Source organism: Pocillopora verrucosa, chromosome 13, assembly GCF_036669915.1.
Source record: "Pocillopora verrucosa isolate sample1 chromosome 13, ASM3666991v2, whole genome shotgun sequence".
Classification (NCBI taxonomy): Eukaryota; Metazoa; Cnidaria; class Anthozoa; order Scleractinia; family Pocilloporidae; genus Pocillopora; species Pocillopora verrucosa.
This window is the reverse complement of record NC_089324.1, coordinates 12,184,512-12,199,789: the sequence shown is the minus strand read 5'-3', so window position 1 is coordinate 12,199,789 and position 15,278 is coordinate 12,184,512. Positions and strand designations below refer to the sequence as shown.

The 15,278-nt window shown below is 38.4% G+C and overlaps 1 protein-coding gene across 2 annotated transcripts; it reads right to left on the bottom strand.

Moving 5' to 3' along the window:
• Positions 1 to 2,590: 2,590 nt before the first annotated feature.
• On the bottom strand, positions 2,591 to 15,124 carry LOC131792583 (heterogeneous nuclear ribonucleoprotein U-like protein 1). 2 transcript variants are annotated; one of them, XM_059109998.2, is made up of 13 exons: positions 14,491 to 15,124; positions 11,054 to 11,114; positions 10,755 to 10,816; positions 10,396 to 10,535; positions 9,739 to 9,835; positions 9,039 to 9,151; positions 8,161 to 8,313; positions 7,719 to 7,826; positions 7,423 to 7,545; positions 6,539 to 6,664; positions 5,888 to 6,053; positions 5,115 to 5,495; positions 2,591 to 4,257 (listed from the first exon to the last, which is right to left on the bottom strand). In XM_059109998.2, exons 1-13 carry the CDS (start codon positions 15,020 to 15,022, stop codon positions 3,833 to 3,835), a joined length of 2,487 nt encoding a protein of 828 aa, XP_058965981.2. In that variant the 5' UTR covers positions 15,023 to 15,124; the 3' UTR covers positions 2,591 to 3,832. The 2 variants fall into 2 exon arrangements, with proteins under 2 accessions (XP_058965981.2, XP_058965982.2); XM_059109999.2 differs by having other exon boundaries at positions 10,755 to 10,813.
• Positions 15,125 to 15,278: the final 154 nt, after the last annotated feature.

Here is a 15,278-nt window from a genome sequence, read left to right as displayed (position 1 = left end):
AGTCATTCAAAACGCTTCATTTCATTTCGTCAGAGAAGACCAAACAGATCTGAAACAATTTATTTTTCAAATTTAAAGCAGAAAAAACTGGATATTTATTGTAATTCATGGAACTATATTTTCTTAATAAAATTCAACCGTCATAGGCATCAACATTTTACCGTCAATCGTCAAAAGCTTTAAAAAATTAACCGTCAACCCTCAACCGTAAAAGAGACTTACACCTTGTAATATGTCTGCACTTTGCCAGTTTTTAACCTCTTAAAAAGATCTAGGAAAAGTTGGATGATCGATCAATTCTTCTCTAATTTTGGAACGTGAAAATGTTCTGATATGCTAAACCGTTGCTATGGTAACTTCGTAGCCAGGTGAATAGCGATAATATGCGAAATAATTACAAGGTATTTCTTTGACAATGGTGAAATAGATAAATTAGTGAAACAGATAAAAAGTATTTATGGTAGAATTTATTCTTTAAATGAACACTGCTGGCAACAACTGAAAGCAACCTCAATCAAGAAGAGTTCCAAGAAATCCGACAGTGAATAAATTTATACATTTCTTAGTTTGAACTTTTTCTTGTTGGAAACATTCGCTAACTCCAGGTTAAAACGTTTAACCCAGGAATTTTTTTTTTAATCAAAAAAAGCAATTGACTAACCTTGGTAGAAGTTGTGTTTTTTTTTCCTTCCTTGACTTTCCTGATTTTGAGGTGTTCTCATTTTTTTTCTTGATAATACCCTATGGGGAAAAAAGATAGAGTTATATTATAAATCATACCAATTTCCTCAAATGTGATTGGGGCACTAGCAACAACCATTCATCCTGAAAAAAAACGACTGGAGAATTTCCAAAATTATCTCTACCGGAGATTTTTGTCCTAAAAGTATTTTTTTCGGAAATTGTAACGGTTATGATTTATTGGTAACAGGACTTGGTGTCGTCTAATTCTGTCTGTGATCATACTCGTGATTGACAAATCGGACTCCCGCTTCGCGGTCGTCCGAGCATGATTGCAGACAGAATTGGACTCGACTATTACCATTATACATAAGAAAGTATCCGAGTGCTTTTCATTAAAAAAAATTAAGGTCAACGTCTGGATCGAAAAACTCATTCAGAGTCAGCATAGTTTCCTCTCCTCGCGGTCGGAGAGTGAGGTGAAAACAAACAGGTTTGAAACACACTTCTGGCCAACCAAGAAAAAATATAAACTCGATATTCTCTCAGTTCAACACAGTATAATCATAAAAGCTAATTGAAATTATGTACAGAAGCGGAAAGAGATAGAAGTAATAAAATAGGTGGTAAATACACTAGCAATTCAATACGAACTTCTCGTGTTGCAGTTCAAGAGGAACTGTCATGGCGACTACCTCTGAAGATTCCTCCTACATTGTGCAATGTGCATTACGCTCTTCCTTCTTACCCTTCACTATGTAAACTAATTTTATGGCCACAAGGACCACAACGAGAAAGATGAACACCGTACATGAATCCAAATGAATCTTTCCATATGTTGTTTACCTGTAAAGGCGTCGTGACTAAGTAAAGAGCTTGATTCATCGAAATGGTATCTGAGCCACTTGATCCAGCATAACGAATACTCGCCGACCTGGACAGAAAATTGAATATCAAAGGTTATCAGGTAGATATAACGTGTTTCTTGATTCCGTAGAAGCTGAAAGAGACGTTTGAATATTTGTAGTTCGTAAGCTCTTTCCACGTGCAAGACTGAACGCAAACATGAATATTTATTTGGAAATTATTTGTAATTCAAATGAATTTTCCGACTTCAAAGGGTGGGTTTAAAATAATCGTCACCGAGTTCTTCGTCTTGTTTCGTTCAATTATAAAACGAAACGTTTAAGTTCGACAGAGAGCTGTAAATAGTATTGCAATTTTAGAAATATCAACTTGAACTTAAAACGTATTGTTTGAACAGCATATTCTAGTCATTACAGGAGCTAACAACCAAGATTAAATGTTTCTGGTGATTAACTGTCAGTCGACCTGAACGTTGCCAAAATATCGATGCTTTTTTCGTCATGGGCAATTTGACTTATTATGGTACTGCTGTATCTCGATCCACGTCAGTATCGAAGAAACACGTTACAGCCGAGGAGCTTTTTGATTCGGTCACCTGCCGACTGGATAAAGAAGGGACGTAAACGATTGTAAAATATATAGGTATATAGATGCAACATCACAAGGCCTCGCCAGGTATTCAAAGGAAATGAAAAGAACTTATTCCAGCTCGTCCATTTCTGTTTCCGGCCCCCTTCGTATTCATTAGTCTAGAGAGAGAGTGGGAGAGAAAGAACGGGCCCCCTTTTCGCTAAAGTTCGTACGACCCAACACGACAGAAGCAATTTTCAAATATGCTGAGCTTCACATAGCCCAGACAAAAAAAAAAAAAATTCTCCCTGTCCCCCACCCCCACCCTCTGATATCTGAATACAAGACCATAGAAATACTTCAAGGGCAGAAGAAATCCTGGTGGGGGAGGAGGCGGACAACGCGTTTCATTTACGTGTAATAAATAAATAAATAAATTAATTAATTAATTGCAACAGTATCGACTCGCATCTTATTTTTTAAAACCTGTTTATTGAACAGTTCCCACAACACAAGGATGTATTATCAAAACTCACATTTACAATGATTTATAGATTCGAACAGGTCAGTAAGAAACATTAACCAAACAATACAGACTCTAAATGCATACAGGTCTTTAATAACAATAACGCTTTCTAGAACTATACTAACAACAATACAGCTTCACACACACAACAAAAACAATAGAGACAAAACAAAAATGCACATTTATGGACAGAGTAACTGAGCTCGTAAAAAAGATCTTAGTATAAAAAGCGTTTCTTCGTTAGAGCGAAAAAACACCTAGCTTGCTAAAAATAACGAAATTCGTGTCTCACACACACACTAACAGTAGGTGCTCTGGTGCACCGGTTCTATTTGAAAATGCACGTACAAAGGTATCAATTGATGGCCAGTGACTTCGTGTTCGAGCACATATGCTCGTTCGGTAAGTCCCTCAATTTAGGTCATGCAAGGACATACCACAGAGCACTGTTAGCCTTATCAACCTAATAAGCGAGAACTGACCAACTAGACGAAATTGTCCCTAATTTTTGTGAAACATGACATTAATTAAGTTAAAAAAATCGACTACACAGTCGAACAATTTTGTTTTGTACAAGAGTTCTTTCTGTGGGAACGATCAGAGCGTGGATAACACGCGCGAGAGACTAGCCACACCATATAATGCACGCACGAGTCCTCGCTCGCTTGTGCTGGCCAGAATCACTCGCACATGCTTAAATACGGTGCCTATTTAGTTATGTCTTAAAGCAGGCACCACTGCACCTTATTTGGAGAGGTTTAGCAAGGCGTGTTTTGTAAATACCGCACGGCAAGAAATCGTACTAAGTGTACAAATTAATATGTCTTGACCACAGCTAATAGTGAAATGTTACGTGTGACAATCGTCACTTCAAACTACAATACGTAGACGTCAGGCAAGTTTGGCAACCCTAAAATAGAAATCATCCACGGCTTAAAGCGAGCCTAATACTAAGGTAATAAGCGAGACAAAAGTGTTTCCTTTCCTAAGCTACATTTGGTATCTGCAAGAATTTACATGACACAAGATTTTTTAAACCCTGTGTCAAACACCCCTTAAAAAAAAGTTTTTAAACGAAAAAAAAAGCGGATTTAATTTAAGCATCTGCGCCAACGTGGCTAATATATGATTACAAACACTGTCCATATCCATCTTTTAACCAAAGGTTTGCCGATCCCACACACACACCTAGTACCCACTTCCGCTGCCGTAACTTCCATACTGCTGCTGTTGTTGCTGCTGCTGATATCCCGCATAATAATTCTGGTAATTCTGGTAGGTCTGTTGTTGTGCCGTCTGACCGTACGTCTGCTGCTGTTGTTGTTGCTGCGGCTGCTGCTGAGCGTAGCCGGTCTGTTGGTATCCTGTGCTTGCTTGGTATCCCTGGTTGTAGTTGTAGTACTGGTTGTAGGCCTGGCTGGTGTTGTACTGTTGCTGTTGCTGAGGTGTGTACGAAGCTTGTGAAACTTGCTGCTGCTGGTTGTAATTTTGCTGGTTGTAGTTCTGCTGGTAGCGAGGTCTCTGTTGTTGATTTGACTGTTGGTGTTGACGGTAGGACGACTGCTGCTGGCGGAACCCTCCACCGCCATAACCTCCGCCTCCATAACCTCCACCTTGTAAACAAAATAACAAACAATTAAATAAAAATAAAAGCACAAAATGAATACTGAATCCTTTCACTCCCAAGACTGATTAAATTCTACTTTCTTCTTACAGCATCACAGCTGAATCAAACATTTAGGTCATGGGAATATCAGAAATGATAGCACACCACTTGCACTAGCCTTGTGCCCCTCTCCCACTTCCAGTGGTTACGAGTAAAATCCGTAAAGCAAGCGTACAAGACACAATAGGCATACTTGTATTGGCACATGAGCATGTATATATTTAACAAATAGATTCCAAGTTGCCGTACGTCTGTTCAGTAATAGATCAAAGATGACGTCAAAATGTGGTAAGAACAAAAAAGTGGCACACGAGGCGCAGCCGAGTGTCACTGATGTTCTTGCCACATTTTGACGTCCTCTGTGATCTATTACTGAACAGACGCACGTCAAATTGGAATCTATTTGTTTTATATAATAAAGAATTAAAAAAAAAGTTTTAATGATCCATACGTCTGTCCTCCAATAGATCATAAGTGAGAACCAATCAGAATGCGTGCATAACTGAGCTTATTATATCAATATATATTGATACTCATAGACGTCATAAGTACATGTATAAAGCTAGCCAATGGTGGAATGGTCAATGCTAATTACAGTGAGAATTGGAACTGCAGCAAAAACAAATGCTCAAGCTGCATCAGTTGTCCCTCAACTGTGCTTGTTTGTTCATCGCTGCTCATGTCGTTTCATAAGTTCTTCACTCGCAATTAATTATCAACGTTTCCTTGCTAAGAAATAGTAACAGCAAATACATTGGGCGAATAAAACTTTCACGCATGCATAAAAAAAAACCCGCACAGTACCTCTTCCTCCACGATGATCCCTCCTGTCATGGTATCCTCCTCCGCCTCGTCCACCTCGGTGGTAGCCACCACCCCCTCCATGACCGTGATAAGAGCGACCTCCAAATCTCTGGTTATAACCTCCACCTCCGCCTCCACCTCCACGTCTGTAACTTCCGCGGTCATCAAAGCCTCTGTCCCTGTTGTATCCTCCACCATGTCGGGGTCTGTCTTCAAATCTTGACCGTTTGTAAGGTGGCTCTGATCCTGCACCTGAGCGGCTTCTGTAAGAGCGACCTTCTTTGATGTATTCATCAACGACACTTTTCGCCTTGCTTTCAGGCTGATCAGCATACACAACTTCATCAAAAAATTCGCCAACTTTTGGTAGAGTGAAACTCACTGTAAAGAAAAATAATAATAGATGAAAGTAAGTATCACATCGATTTTTTTAATTTTTAAATTAATTTGCCCTTTTTCACTGCTTCCGTGTCCACTAAAATCCCCTCTTTCAGCCTACATCGTTCTCAGGACGTACCGGAAGCGTTTTAGATGGTTATCATGATGGATGAAGAAATGGTGACCAAATGACTGAATTGTCGTTCTGGGTCTGAGTCCTGGCCCTGACACGGGAATAGATGTGGGTGCTAAGGAACTTTACACACCCCCCTTCCCCTCTCCTTCTAGGAAAAAAAAAATGTGGCACAGGCATTCCATCCAAGGGTATTAAGAACACTTCTAGTCATCATTGCTATGGAAAACAGGAAAGAGGATAAACATGATCATTAACATACTTTTCATGTCACTAACTGCATTTTCAGGCAGCTCAATGCCTTCCTTCTTTCTGTCTTCTGTCCTCTTTTTAAGATCTTCTTGGGTGGGAATGCAAACTATAGCTTTTCTGTTGAATCCTTCAAAAGGCCTCATCTTCTTCTTTTGGGCTGACAAGTACACATTGGTCTGGCGAGCAAAACAAAAAATACTAAAGGATGTGTAACAAATAATGCTGCCAAAGAGAAAGGGAAGGGTGAATAAAGTGTGCAGCCCTTTACTCCCTGACATCAGTATCCACATTCTCCATACTATTCACTATACATTTCCCAAGATGCTGACAAAGAGAATTTGTTTAACAATCAAGAACTGCTTTAGTTTGTGATCATTTCCTTTACTCTCATGACCTTAATGTTTGATTAAAGGGTGATATTGTAAGGAGAAATTAGATGTTAATCACTCTTAGGGGTTAAAAGGTTAAGGAAGTCATCACAATGTAATCATTATGGGATATGACAAGAATCACCATCAATTTGAGGGAAACAATCAATCTCTCAGTTGCAGAAAATACCAGCTGATATAACACCAGCCTGGGGAGGTTCACTAACTACATGTAAGTAGCCTCTAACATTTTTTTAGTAAGAAAATAACCTTCCTGTGTGGAGTAATCTTACCTGGTCTAGAATATAATTCCTCTTCTTACTTGCTGCCAGCTCAAACAAACGGTGCAGGCATTTTGCAGCCTTGTCCATCAACTTACTATACCCTCCCACATCTCTTTTCCTGGCCACACCCATAATCTGAAAACAAGTCAAAAGGTCAATTTCAAAACTTATCAACTTCTTAAAGTTTTCTCTTCACATGGATGGCCGCTTAGATAAGATTTTGGTCTAAAACAACAACTTTTTCAGACATCTTTCAGCATCATGCAGAGCCATTTCATTGTAGAGGGGTTCCCATAGCTTTTTCCATAAGTGGCTGCTAGTGGTGTAACAGGCAGCTGTGCCCAAAACAGGCCCTAAGGTGAAACCAAACACAAGAGCTTGCTTGCAAGCTAAGCAGATGCCAAAAACTGGCTTTTAATGAACCTCCACCTCCCTTAAACAAAAACAACAACCACAACAACAACAACAACAACAACAACACATGATTCAAGTACATGTAGGAACAAGCATGAAAAGGATGGACACTAGAGATTGCAACTGATGACCATATATACACAAGATAGTGTCACATTTAGCTCTTTTAAACAAGAGAACTTGAAAAAAAAGGAAAGAAATACAAAAAAAAAAACTGCTAAGAGTAAACCACAAGATACTAAATTATACACTAAGTTTACTTCCAAGCTGACTAGCAGATTAATACAACAGAACCCTGCTACCTCAAATGCAATGAAGTTCAACCCCTGAGTACCTCAAACTTGATCCAGTTTCCCTCGACCCTGGTTTTTCAGCTGTTTACCATCAACTAACCCAAACCCTTGCTAATTCAAACCTTTTTTGTTTCCCTGGGCAGTTTGAGTTAGCATGGTTCTGTATCAACAACTGCATTATTTTACCTTCATTTTCTCCATGATGGAGTTTGTGCCCAGCACATTGTATTTCTTGTCTGGGTTTTCACTCACTTGCTGGTTCACCCATGTTGTCTTTCCTGACCCAGGTAACCCTACCATCATTATCACCTACAAGTCAAGAACAATGTGTCAAAACAAAGTTTCATTTAAGAAGGGCAGTAACAAGGGAATATTCTCAGATGTAGGTCATTGAAAGGTGCAGAAAAATCCATTGTGTACATTCAAAGGTATAAGTGGAGGTTCATCACTGAGCAGTTCTGTCACGGTTACCAAAGACTTGCCTCACACTCCTTTTTAGTTGTGGGTCCCCTTGTGCCATGGACCAAGAACTCTTCACCAACTGACTGCATGAAGGTGTAACCCTCCTTGGCAGGGAACCAAGGCTCCTCCTTAAAAAAACAAGTGTGATCCATAAGTAAATTCTCCCTATAATATCCAAACAATATCCAGCAAACAGGTCAAGAGAATACTCAAACTTATTGGGTGGACACTGTCATCTTGATCTAACACCAAATTATGTAACAATCCTATAAGGAAATGTGTGTCAACCAGAAGGGAGAATTAACACTTGTATCTTGAGAGTTACAGAATTAAAATTTCAAGGGTAAAAGATCCTTAACTCATTTTCCTGCCCAGATACATAGTAAACTCTTAACTGAGATCCAAGTTGACACCTGAATTAACATTCCAGTGATCAAAGATTTAAAAGATGACGACTTTTACCTGAGATCCAAAGTTGACACTGAACTCAGCATTTTTAATCAGGACATGAGGGTAGAGGGCCTTGTCTTCCAAACCATCAGTCAGTTCATAAGCTTCTCCAAGGTCTTCACCATTCTTGCTGAAGGAAATTGTTTTAGGTTCACTCTCCAAGTCCTAAAACAAACAAATGAACAAATAAATAAATAACTAAATAAATAAAGAAATAAGAAAGAGCTCTAAAAATTTTCAGCTTGTTGGTTTATCACCAATTTTTCTAACTGACTTCTAAGTCTTGTTTGAAAGACAAATGTTGCATATTGATTAACAGTAGTATAAATCCACAGCATTCTGTGACGAATGCCCAAATCTGATTAGCAAGGTTACTAATCCTAATCTGTGGAAAATAGCAAGTAGCCTTACACTGTAAGTGTACAGTTGTTAACCCCTAAGATCAGTTTGCAATTTATCCATACTGTTCTCTATATGCTTCCTTAGGTGCTGACAAGGAGAATTTGTATAACAATCAAGAGCTTCTTTAGTTTACTATTTCCTTTATTCCTGTGACCTTAATTTTTGATTCAAGGGTGATACTGTTGGAAGAAATTAGAAGCTTATTTCTCTTAGGAGAAGAAGGTTAAAAAATATAATAATAAAAAAGAAAGAACCAATCTTGTCATGTAGTTTTAAACCACATCTTCATGTTAGCATAATAGCCAATGAGTGCTTTGCTTTCATCAACTATAACATGGTGGACACCTTGAGCCCATTATCTGATTGCTACTTCAATCCTGGTCGGGCCTTGCAAACATTAGTAGACTGTCAACCAACATTGTTGGGAATCCTTGCTAAAGCACAAAATGATATTCTAACACTTGTGTGTATTGACCAGTCTAACTCACCAAATAACACCCAATCACATCCTCAGCACCAAATATTTGCCCATATTCTGCAAACTCTGAGTCTGTGGCTTTCTTGCCAGATGAGTCATACCCATAAGAAAGCTTGTCTTCTCCTACAGGAAAAAAAATTCCAGGAACAAAGTTACAGTTTGATGTCTCTTCACCCTTGCAAAAGAGCAAAAAGGCTGTGAAATATGAGTTCACAAAAAACTGGCATGGGATGTGACCAAAAAATTATCTCTCAATAAAATTAATCACCTTACTTGAATCTTGTCCATGATAACAACAGTATCAGGAAATACAAATATTTAAGTGTTCACAGTTCAAGCCTGGCCACAAGATGTTAACAAGGCAAGACTCTTTAAAATCATTCACCCTTTAAACCCCGCAAGTGACCAGCATCTAGTTTCTCCTCAAAGTAATACTGCTAAACGACTCACTAAGATCTTGAGAAAAAGGAAATGATCCCAAACCTAAGGAACGTTAATTCTTACACAAATTCTCCCTGTCTGTCCCAAAAGAAATGTAGAGAGAACAGTATGGAGAAGATGGATACTGATGTTAAGGTGGGTACACTTAGGTCAATAGTTATTCATTTAAAGTTCACTCTCTTTCGAGAACAAATTGCCAAACCCAAGAAAAGACTCACAATTACCCCACCAGCTCCTCTCACTAATTTGAAATTCCAAAAAAGCCTTACCTAGCTGAAGATTGGCAGAATCAGTTGACCAGCCTACTCTGACCACATTCTTAGGATCTTCAGCATCAGGGAGTTCGACAGAAGCAATCGCTGTTATCTAAGAAAACAGAAATAACACTTGTATGACAATGATGTATATATAGTGTAGACACCTTTAATTTCAAGGTCTCCTACTGCTGCACCAAAGCCATTTCCCAAATACTGCCATGGCTCAGTATCACACTACATATTGTCACCACAAGACCCTCACTAATACCTTCAAAGGGATACTTATTCACAGCTAATCCCTTTAAACATTTCCTTCAATTTGCCTGACAGTTCATCATTGACCATTCATACTCTTACTTTTGGGGAAATAGTTTTGAAGTGAAGTGCCTTTTCCACTGACATAACTTATATGATAACCTTTGCCTAGACAGGTTGCCAATTTGGCTCCTGAAGCTGCAAGTTTGTTGCCAAATTTTTTAAAGTCACTATAGTGACCAAAACAGGCACTTCTTAAATCATTATTCCACAAGAACATTTTTAATTTTTAACGAACACTACTTCTGTTGAATTGTCTTGTCCTAAAAACCCCTGAATTCCTATATCATCTAGTAATTCCCAGTCTACAGTTCACCCACTCCTTCCCCCTGGACTTTTTGTCCATGCCCTTACCTTGCATTCAAAGCAAACTTTGCCTGTAGTGACACCCCAGGTTGCTCTTGCACCAGCCAGCAGATATGAAAACCCTTCATCCTCCAATGGTTTTCCACTCAAGCCATCTGCTGCAATTTTCAGATGCAGGTCGCTGTTGTCTAAAATACAACCAAATGCAAAAAAAAAAATTGAGAACAGAATTCTCATAAGTGTGCATGACTCTGCTGGCCATGCACTCCTACAAGCTAAAACAGATACCCATACCTCTTCCGATATTAGTTCTCAGTTGTGAATTGGTTTTGACATGCTCCTTGAAAATCTTACTCTTACAAGTGTATGTTACACATTGTACTCGCCATTTTGGCCCATCCACTTACATTTGTCCAAGACGACTAAAGTGTCGTCAAGTGGAATCTCTTCATCCTCAGGTTCAACTCTACTGGAGGGAAAAATGAAAATGTAGAAAACTCAGATGAGAGGTCAGAGCGATCTGCATCTAGCAGACGCCTTTGCCGATGGTTGATCTTTCTCCTGGCAGTGACATAAGCACAGATAGTCATTCCAGAGATCAGTTTGTAATCAAGCTGATTCCAATAGAATTGTTGACGTTTCCAGAGAAAGGAAACACCATTTCAGCTGCACTGTCACCGCTGACTCTCCAGCTTTAATTCCTTACCTGGCCTCGGTGGAAATCTCTACATCATCATCAGCATCCTTCTCTGCATCTGCCTTCTCTCCTGAAAAAGATTACAAAGTTTACCTTATGAATAAGGGACTTATAACTATGCTATATTACTATTAGCTGCTACATCTACTGCTGATTCAAGTAGTAACATAAGGTTGAACTATCCAGTGCTAGAGTCCTCTTAAATCCATACAACTCCCATCAACCATTCATTGTCAGATGGAGCTCTCCACAAGACTATATCTCCATGGATTAACACATGTTAACTACAGTATCTAATTTAGCCGGGTTTTATCATCAATTCCAATGCTTTGTGCGTGGTACACCATGTTCCTCTTCTGTCCATTCGCCACACAATGAATCCATCACTCCCTCACAAATAGAAGATGCAACCTTGATTCATATTTGATGGTTGAAAAGTAACTGATAGTAAATGCATCCAGGTCATTAAGACCTTGCATCTTCAGAATCTATCCTCAGATGCAGTTACTCACTGCAGAGCTTCTCCTTATAACTACACAACAAAGTGTAAATTGGTCTTCATTTGACACTCTGCATTTCTCAAAACCAAACAGATAATTGCACTTGTTGTACAGCCTTAAGCTGTAATTGCAGTTTTTCTGTTTTCTCATCAATGGGAAAGGTCTTGTTTCCCAATGCTTAAAAATGACACGTAGAGCGAAACTGAAGTGAGTCACCGCTACCTTAAACACCAAGAGACTTGCCAGACAACATTCCCACATGTCAAGTGAGTGGCTCTGACGTGGGGTGGTCCCTAGAGTTTGAACAAAGTTGGCGCAACACAGGTAAACACAAAGCACAAGGCATACATGAAGCTGCACCTGGAATGTTTAACCCTGATGTGTTACAGCATTCTTAATGAATTACAAATAACTGAAAGTGATATGTTGAGTCCCACTGGTTGGTACATTGGCATTTTGAGGGTATTTTGCAAAATTCATATTTTTCTAACAGCTTTGAAAACATACCAAAAAAAAAAAGATTAGTGCTTGGAGAATCGTGCAAAACATAAACCATTTTACAAGAGAATCTTAGTAATCAAAAGCAGACTGTACTAAGGGGGCTATGAGGACTTCCAGTTGGATTTAAAAATTTTAGACTCTGTTTATTAGTTCTTAAATAACATATATGCAAAAATACAACTAGTCATAGTAACATTAAAATAAGCATCATCTTGCATATCTTGAACTTTACCCAGATGCATCTTCCACTATGGAATTAGGCTTATATGTATTTCTAAACCAATTCCTTCATGCTCATGGTACAAGACTTCTAACTGCTACGATTCATCTTTAACCCTTTCATTCCCAAGAAAAAAATACAATTTCTCATTACTTTCTGTCATCAATTTCTACTAATTTGTGTTTTGAGTGCTTATTCAAACAATATCCCCTCAACAATATCTTTTTTCCTTCTCATCATCTTTCAGTGTTGAAAATGTATTGAAACCAAAAAGACAAATTCCTCTTTGGTCACTCTTGGAAGTGAAAGATTTAAATAAAAAAATTTCAATTTTACAATACAGTTCATAACATGTAAATTTAAAGTTGAACCTTTTAAGTTGCTCATTACAATTTAGAGACCATAATTTTCTGATTGACACCACTAAACCAGAGGCCTTGATGTTTTTTTTATCAGAATACTACTGTTCTCATTCAGCATATTACAAGATATTTCCCTTATCAGCTCCTGTATGGATCAAATCTACAAATCATCTTAAGTTGTTGTATAACTGTAGAATAACAGATACAAAACAAAGGCTTGTTAACACATCATGCAACCTAAATCTGGACATTTAATCTGTTATAAACAGTATGTGCATACAGGATTGTCTCTTATTTTTTAACCAACTGTTACATTGGAGATATCACCCAATATCACCAGCATCAGTGTGATATGAGGTGAAGTATAAGGTGGCCGCAATCAACATCTTTTAACATTGAGTGAGCCCAGCTGTAACAGATGTTAGATGACAGTTTATGACCCTTAATAACAGACCTATGCATTTATGTTGTATTAGCGATTGCATTGGTGTATTGTTGTTAGTGTGGTAAAAAATAGTTATGCAACACTTTCTCATTGCTAACCTACACTATTCCACTTGTCATCTGTTTTTCCCTGGTATAAATGATTGCCTGAGAGCTTTTGTTTATTTCAATAAAATGAAATTGAAAAGAAAATTTGTTCAAAAGTATAATGTACAAGAACTGTGCTTGGGATTATGTAGGTCCTCAGAATGACTACTAACACTCATGGAAAGGTAGAAAGGTCGGTATCTTTCTCCAATCTGACACTTAGCTAAACAACAAAGGTTTTTGCGACTATGCTTAACATATCAAGGGACTAAATACCACATGAAAAATTTATTTCAGTCCATTGCAATTATAAAATGATTCAAATCTAGATTCAGCAGCCTTTTGAGCTCAACCTTATAACCCTTAAGACTGACCACCATCTAATTTTTCCTCACAAAGTCATGAAATAAAGGAAATGGTCAAAAGCTACAAAAACTCTTGATTATTAAATAAGTTCTCCTTGTCAGTTCCTTAGGAAATGAATGGAGAACAGTTTGGAGAATATGCATACTGATGTTACGGTGCAAAGGGTTACCTTAATGATAAGCAAAAACTTCACAACTAACAATTGTTCCTCTGCCATTACTTTCCAAAGGGACTCAACAACATTTAAATTTATTTCAAGCTCTGCTTTTCTTTACAGCTTGTTTATGAAGGGCCTGATTGCATTGAATTATTGAGAGGTATCATTTTCATCCCTTAATCCTACACATTTCTACCCGTGTTTTCATTGTAACAATTCTTTGGGAACGTATACTATAAATGTGACACATTCCCTCTGCATTGAGGATTAAAGATGATCCTGCAAGAACATGAACACCGAGTACAAAGTGTGGTTCTGTCATTAACTATACATGTGACAGTGTCTCTTAAAACCCTAACACTCTCAAATACAATCGTGCCTTGCATTTCTAAAACAAACCCCGAACGAAAACCTCCACCTTCAGGTCTGAGCGATGACCATGTATCATCTAGCAGCACTCGTCTCAGTTTGAAGTATACTAGATCAGCTCTTTCATTTCTGGATCTCAGAGAACTTTTCTCTTTCAACCAATACGTTACTATCACGTATGTTGTTTCTCATGAATAATTTATTTGATTGAAAGAAACGCGATGTTATCGAATAGACTTGACTAACGTGGGAACAGAGACTGGAGATCTTAGTTGATTAGTTGACTTATGATAGATGGGGAACAACTGACATTGTATCATAGGTGTTGGGTAATAACGATGATTAAAGGACAACTTCAAAATTACCAAGTAGCAAAGTATAGCGAATCATATTTTGAGAGAACTTGTTGATTATGCAAACGTGAAATTCTTTAATCGTACCTTCTGTTGTTTGGGATGTTGAAGCACTTTCTTGACCCGTCTCCATTGGTTCTGCGGACTGAGCAACATCTTTTTCAGTTTCTATTGCACTTTCCTCTTTCTGAAGTACTTCCGCGGATTCTGCAGGCTTTCCGGAACTTTCCTCTGTGGGCTTTTCTTCCATTGGGACGTCTACAGTCTCCAGATCAGAGGCTTGATCGGCGCAAGAATTTTCGGCCACAGGCAACGGTTCTTCAACTTTCGATTCCGCGTCTTCGACGGTGTTTTCCTCATTTTCTTCCATCTGAGTCTCCTCTTTTTTTTCGTCAGCTTCCTCTTGTCCTTGTGGTTCCATGGCACTTTCTTCCGCAGCACTAGCACCATCCTCGTCCAACGAATTGTCATTTTTTTGACCGACGTTGGAAATCGCTTCGAGCAATCGTTCCACAAGAACCGGTTTGTTTCCCTTCGTATCTAAGCCCCGATTTTGCAATTCTGATCTAAGCTCTGCAACTTTGAGCTTTTTAACGGTTGCTTCGTCTAAATCACTCATGCTGCTAACTATGTTAGGAAAAACCTGAGCAATTTTATCGAAACTGACTCAAAACTTTATTCCCACACGTGCATAAGTTGGAGAAAAGTAGCAAGAGTGTCTTTTGCCCCCCCGCGAAGTCCTAAAACGCATGCGCATCATTAAAGTAGTTTTACTTCGGACAAAGGGCGCCTCATTTTTTTGTTATTTTTCCACCTCGAGCGATTATTCAGGCTATTTTTCTGCATTTCATATTAATTAAACTTGTTAAAACACA